Raw genomic sequence first — 7,500 nt, forward strand, 5'->3', positions numbered from 1 at the left:
TTGTCCTTCAAACACTGGCACACACGCCTCTTCTGCTCCACTGAGTATGCCTCCAGACTGAGCAGGCAGTCACACTTCTGCAGAGAAGAGACAGAGAGAGGGGGATAAAGGGAGAGAGGGAGGGAGGGAGGGTGGAGGAGAGGTAAGAAGAGAGAGGAGAGAGAGGGAGGGTGGAGGAGAGGAGGTAAAGGGGAGAGAGAGAAACCATTAGAGGGGGAAGGGAGAGAGAGTGGAAGGGAATTTTACCATAGGAGAGAGGGAGGTAGACAGAGGAAGAGGGTGAGACATAGAGAAAAGAAGAGGAAGGGAGAATAATGTAGACAAAAAGCAGGTTAGTGGAGAAGACCTTGACTTTTGCATCCAGTTTAGCGAACATATACATAGTTCTCCTCCACCTACCAAACCCCAACAACATCACTTAAACCGACACGGTGGTTTTCCTCCACCTACAAAACCCCAACAACATCACTTACACCAACACCTTGGGAAAAGAACACATACTTCACATCCCCAATTAAACAAAAGATAGCCATCATCAGCTGTTAAAATTAGACTTTGTTTGTGCACAATTTGCTAAATGTGCTGCTTTTGGTTGGTGATCAAAAAAGAAAGGGAGGGAAAAGGAAGAGAGATAAAGGAATAAAAAGAGGGAAGGAGAAGCAATAAATACTCAACAGGAAGACAAGAGCTTATTGCCTTTGGAGAGTTTTACAGAGAATCAGGGCTCTCTTAGCAGCGGTGGCCATTCTCACAGCGTGGTTTATGTGCAAAATAAAGGTCATTCAGAGACAGCGAGCGGAAGGACTGGCAGAGAGCAAAACCTGCTGGATTACAAACTAAACTGAGCCCCTGAGGATGTTTACAGAGGGCGTAAAACCTTGCCAACTCCGCACCAATGGCTAAAGTTATGCCTGAACCTCTTTTGGTGGCTTATCAGACAGGGCACCTATTTCATAAGGACAAGTCTGTTAGGCAGACAGTAAAGTCCAATCAAGCCTGTATTTCACTGGAGTTTGTGTTTGTATGAGGGGCTAGTACAGCCATCCATGTGTTTTTACCGTCTGAAGATCTGAGGGTCTGACAGGCTTTTAAGGAGTGATGGGTGTTCGCTACGATCTGTTAAGTGTGAGTGTAATGGCTTTTGAAGTTTATTGACCTTCAGGGCAGCAGAAGATCAATACTTCAACACTGCCACATAAAAACATCCTGGTATGTTATTCAGACAATAGTGCACTTATATTAAATCAGACTTGCAGCCTCCGGTGGATTCATTTCAAAATGCAAACACAGCTGCCAGCAACATACAAACACCTTGCTAGGACATACATATTCAACAGTACAGTGCTCACAAGGTGCTCACAACACCAAGTGAGTACTTCCCAAGGAGTTCACAAACTGACAAAAACACTGAATTGCATGTAACACACTTATGGTATGTATGTACAGTATGTGAAATTGTCATTTGAGGGTTATTACTGTATGCCACACTTACTGTAGGCCTATTGTGTGCTTTTCTAGGCTGGTGTTAATGGATCTTTAGACCGCAGCTGAGAAGCGGCTGAGTGCTGTAGTGGAGCCTGATGCTCCCGGGTTGTGTGTGTGTGGGGGGGGGACTTTACATAGCACACAGATGAGTCACACACTCTCATGTGCTTTTCTTCGAAACACTTGGCAGACTAACGTCCACAACACACCACTCACTATCTGTCCCTCACTCACATACTCACAAACACACACAGAGCTTAACTTCATATTCAAAAGGGTGCCGCCACACTCAAATATAGATATACAGTGAGGTTCAGGGCCTGCACCTATGAATGTAACACATTGATCTTCTATCAGGAGAGTTCTTAGGGTTTAAGAGAGGGGTTCAAATCATTTTATATCCACATGAGACCAAGAGAGATTCCTCAGGTGGAAGTCGATTCTGGAACAGCTCAAGCGCCAGTTAGCCGGGTCTAGACCAGAGCAGTTCCAAAATCATGTACCACCCGAGCCGTTCTCCCATCATGCTTTTCAAAGAGGCTTTAGAACGTATGAAGCAAGCAGTCACACAACTTTCCTTCCCTTTCAGACTCTGTTTGAAAAAGTAGGGCCCCCCACCACTGTTCAGTCCCCTCTGAGAGAGAAAACATTTCTGTGAGGGTGTTTTTTTAGGAGGTTATATATAGATCATCATCCCCCTTTTCCATTTTCTCTCTGGTCTTTGAGACCAACTGCGTCTGTGGCCTGAAGAAGAATCAAACGGACAACCTGAATGGCAACACACAGAGATTATACTGCCCCAATGCTGCCAAGCAATTCTCCCCAGGGGTTGCTGGATGCCAAATGACTTTTCCTTGTTCTATACAATTTCAGATAATTGTTCCTCCCGAGTGAGTTTTGGCCTTTTCAGGATCTAAATATGAAAGGCATTGGGGAGGAAGGTGCCATTGCGTCAGCTCCCTCTAATAAGATACTGGCACAACTTGAAAGTGTCTTCAGTGTCGGCACAAACTGTTGGATGCGTACATTGATGTTATATCAGCTGTGGGGGTAGGTGGTGGGCAGATGCGGTAAAAGTTGAACTGAGGGGTAACAGTGATTTTTTTCTAAATGTTCCTAACCCTGATCTATAGTGTGTATTTAAACAGCAGGGCGCATGCTTGAGAGACTGGACCTACACAAACATCTACGGTGTGCTCTGTCCCACAGTACCACAAGACAAAGAAAGAGAGAGATGGAGAGAGATGGAGAGGGAAGGACAGTGAGGGAGGGAGGGAGAGAGGGAGGGCAGTCATGCTGTTGTGTTCTCCAAGCTGCTGGGCAGAGGCAACCCAGAGCACAGCTGCTACGCAACAACAGAGTCTGCTGGGAGGGAAGTGTGCATGCTCAATGTACATACTCTCTCTCTCCCTCCCTCCCTTCCTCCCTCACAAACACACACACACACACACACACACACACACACACACACACACACACACACACACACACACACACACACACACAAATGTGACACACATAAATATAACACACATATACCCAAATCAACCCAAACACGTGTATGAACTTGTAAACTTTTACATAAGGAGAGAGGAGCCTTTTGTTGCTATGCTGAGACATCCCTGCAGAACCACACTGCAGTCACACACACACACACACACACACACACACCTAACTCACCAATACTAGCACTAGTCTATCCAGTGTATGTCCAGCACATGGACCAAAGACAGTGACATCATGGCTACATTTTTAGCTTAAAACAGTATTTGTTGTACTATAATAACTATGACCATTCGAAATATGTAATATAATTAAACTTAAAAATACATTAAACCAATGAAAGCATATTTTCAGTATTAAGGGCACTTAATTTCCGAAAAGCACACAATTATAGTAGAGGAGAAGCCTGAGGGTTCATTCATTATAGCTATCTACTTTAAAGAGTGCATTAAAATTCAGTCCGGGCATCAAGCTAAATTCATAAAAGGCTCTCTAAAAGTCCTTTGTCTTTAGCTGTAAGGTTCCGGACGACCGACCGGCTCTGTCTCCAAGTTAAACCACAGAGAAAGTTAAAATTTAGGGGCAAAACAAAGTAATGGAAAGAGAGACAGAGCGAGAGAGAGAAAGGTGACACAGTCATTTTTTACGCGTTATTGTTTGTTACCCCCACCTCCCTCTCTCTCTATCTCTGTCTAAATCTCTCTCTTTTAGCAATGATGAAGTACAGCAGCTTTGGTTGCAGAGGCTAAATCAATACAGTTATTCCCCTTCCATCCATCACTTCAACTTAATAAATCAGACCACACGTCCCTCTGCCCAGCAGCAGAGAGAACACAACAGCACAGCTGCCCTCCATCTCTCTATTCCTCTCCTTCTCTCCCTCCATCCATCCTTCTCCATCTCTCTCTCTCTCCCTCTCATTATCTCCCTCCCTCCATCCTTCTCCATCTCTCTAACCCTCTCTCTCTCCCTCCCTCCATCCTTCTCTATCTCTCTTTCTCCCCCTCCATCTCTCCCTCCCTCCATCCTTCTCCATCTCTCTTTCTCTCCCTCCATCTCTCCCTCCATTCATCCTTCTCCATTTCTCTTTCTCTCCCTCCATCTCTCTCCCCTCCCTCTCCATCTCTCTCTCTCTCTCCCTCCTTCTCTCTCCCCCTTCCTCTCCATCTCTCTCTCTCTCTCCCTCCTTCTCTCTCCCCCTTCCTCTCCATCTCTCTCACCTACATCAGCTTCTTACTGGACTCCATCTCAAACTGAATTATTGCAATCAAAACAGCTGGTCTTATTCCTATAGTTCTCTGCCCAACTTCATGATGGATGTGATGTCATGTGAAATTGTGAAGTACTCTATCAACTGAAAGGGAGAACAATGTACTGTATACTGAATAGAGGAAATGTTTCCTTAACAATTATGTTCTTTATTTGACGGAATATTTAGGAGACTACTGCTTTCTCTCTCCTGTGTCACTCTATGGAGAAGGTTACTGCTTTCTCTCTCCTGTGTAACTCTAGGGAGAAGGATTACTTGTGCTGACTATAGACCACAGCTCTGCTCTGGACCTGTTGCGTTGTGTTTTGTGTGTTGTGTTGTGTTGTGTTGTGTTGTGTTTTGTTGTGTTGTGGTGTGTTGTGGTGTGGAGTGGAGTGGTGTGGTGTGCAGTGGGGTGTGCAGTGTGGTGTGTGGCGTGTTGTGGTGTGGAGTGAGGTGTGCAGTGTGGAGTGGTGTGCAGTGAGGTTTGCAGTGTGGTGTGGTGTGGAGTGGAGTGGTGTGGTGTGGAGTGGTGTGGAGTGGAGTGGAGTGGTGTGGTGTGGTGTGGTGTGGTGTGGAGTGGTGTGGAGTGGTGTGGTGTGGAGTGGTGTGGAGTGGTGTGGTGTGGTGTGGAGTGGTGTGGTGTGGTGTGGTGTGGAGTGGTGTGGAGTGGTGTGGTGTGGTGTGGTGTGGTGTGGTGTGGTGTGGTGTGGTGTGGTGTGGTGTGGTGTGGAGTGGTGTGGTGTGGTGTGGAGTGGTGTGGTGTGGTGTGGTGTGGTGTGGTGTGGAGTGGTGTGGTGTGGTGTGGCGTGTTTTGGCAGTGAGTGTGCAGCAGTTTTGGACAATGTCAATTGTGATGTGAACCGGGATAGAATTGTGCTAGAGCCACATTCTGTAACTAAAATATTTAAAGGCATACAGACTAACAAAGCGACAGGTCCGGACAATCTGTCGGCTTTCTTTCTCAAAAATTTTGCAGATGAACTCTCTCCAGTATGGCACAAATTATTTCAGCTCTCCATAGACACATTCACAGTACCCAATTTATGGAAAAAATCAATCATAATCCCGGTACCCAAGAAAGTATGCCCTCAAGAGGACAATGACTATCGGCCGGTGGCCATTACCTCCAATGTTTTTAAATCTCTAGAGAGGCTTATGATTGAAGTACTGAAGTACTACATTCAGAAGTAGAACCCATGCTTGACACAAACCAATTTGCTTACACCAAAAACCGGAGCACGAGCGATGCCATATTAACAATTATGCACCTCATTCTTAAGCACCTAGAGAGTCCTAATGCGTATGCCAGATTGCTTTTTGTTGATTTTAGCTCCGCTTTTAACTTAATCCAGCCAGACATCCTCCTCAAGAAACTGGTAGAGCTTAAAGTCAACCCTTTTCTAATCCGGTGGTACCACTCATTCCTGTCAAACAGGCCTCAACAGGTGAAATTTAATGGGTCTTTGTCTGATTCTGCAGTCTGTAGCACCGGCGCCCCCCAAGGCTGCGTCAGCTCTCCATTCTTATTTACATTATACACTAATGACTGCGTCAGTACTGCACCTAACCAACACATAGTAAAGTTTTCTGATGACACTGTCATTCTCAGTCTTCTCACTAAAAACACAGACATCAGTGTTCACAAAGCTGCTGTGGACACGTTTGTTAATTGGTGTGACTCACACCAACTTCATATCAACACAAAAAAGACATTAGAAATATTGGTGGATCCCAGATCAGTTGGTGACAAAAGCACTGTGACCATACATGGTTCTGGCATTGCACAGGTGTCCTCCTTCAAGTACCTAGGGGTACATATCGACTGTGACTTGAGCTGGCGCACACATGTGGCAGATGTGTGTGCCAGAACTCACCAACGCCTCCACTTCATGCGCAGACTTAGGGTTTTTGGGGTCAGTAAAAATATCATGATCATATTCTACAGGGCAACAATTGAGCTTGTATTACCAGCTGGTTTGGGAACCTAACTGTCAAGTCAAAAACACAGATTTTCAACCTAGTTAAGACAGTAGGCAAAATCATTGGAACACCAGTACCTCTCAACCCACAGGAGCTCTTTGACCAAACCACAATAAGACAGGCTCAGACTATCCTATCTGACAGCTCCCATCCTCTGCACTCTGAATATACACTGTTAAACTCAGGTAGGAGGTACAGGGTTTCTCTGTGCAAACACAACAGGTACAAACACTCATTCATCCCTCTCTCAGTCAAGCTCATCAATGTAAAACGGTAAAAATGAATGTATGACAACATGTGAGAAGCTATGTCTTCTTGACAGTTGAATGTATGTTATGAGATGGAGTAATGTATAGGTAGCTAGGACTATATGGGGAGTGGGGGGAGGGATAACTGTATGCACAGGGAACAAGATCTGGTAGATGAGTATGCAAGGATGGATGAATGAGACCAGAATTAATGTTGATCGTATGCCTGGTTGGATTGCTATTGCTATTGTTGCACAGGTATGGATGTATGAATGGAGGAGCAGTTTTGGTCAGGATGAATGCTGAGTGTTTGGTGTGATTGCTATTTGCACAGGAGTGTGGGAATTTACAGATTGCTATTTTTGCACATGAATGCTTGTTTGCACAATACTATGTACAACAGTTTTTGAGCCTGTTTGTCCAATAGTTTTTACTGATCGTTTTCGTATCTGTGATTTGCCAATACTATGTACAACAATTTTGCACTTGCCCATGTGATGAACTGATTGTGTGTTGTATGTTGTATGTTGTTTCGTACTGATGTGATGCAGCTATTGCCCAGATCCAAACAAATTTCTCCCCTGGGAGACAAAATAAATTGACTTTGACTTTGACTTTGGTGTGGAGGGGTGTGCAGTGTGGTGTGGCGTGTTTTGGTGTGGAGGGGTGTGCAGTGTGGTGTGGCGTGTTGTGGTGTGGTGTGGTGTGGCGTGTTGTGGTGTGGAGGGGTGTGGCGTGTTGTGGTGTCGAGGGGTGTGCAGTGTGGTGTGGCGTGTTGTGGTGTGGTGTGGTGTGGCGTGTTGTGGTGTGGAGGGGTGTGCAGTATGGTCCACAACATGAGAGAACACTAGAGCTCAGCTGCCACATAACAACAGAGTCCACTGAGAGTGAATTGTGCATGCTCACATTCACAAATGTACATACTCTCTCTCTCTCTCACACACACACACACACACACACACACACACACATATACACACAGACACAAATATTAGACACTGACATACATATACACCCAAACCAACACACACA

General features: G+C 45.3%; 1 protein-coding gene across 1 annotated transcript in view; it reads right to left on the minus strand.

The window, feature by feature from the left end:
* rgs3a (regulator of G protein signaling 3a) overlaps positions 1 to 7,500 on the minus strand; it is a gene marked incomplete at its 5' end in the record, with an annotated part of 161,894 nt that overhangs the window by 92,661 nt on the left and 61,733 nt on the right. The window contains one exon of the mRNA XM_080846896.1: positions 1 to 77. This exon is cut by the window's left edge and continues 55 nt beyond it. Coding sequence (XP_080703022.1) covers positions 1 to 77 — 77 coding nt within the window. The remainder of the gene's footprint in view (positions 78 to 7,500) is intronic.

This window comes from Sprattus sprattus, assembly GCF_963457725.1.
Source record: "Sprattus sprattus genome assembly, chromosome: 11".
Lineage (NCBI taxonomy): Eukaryota > Metazoa > Chordata > Actinopteri > Clupeiformes > Clupeidae > Sprattus > Sprattus sprattus.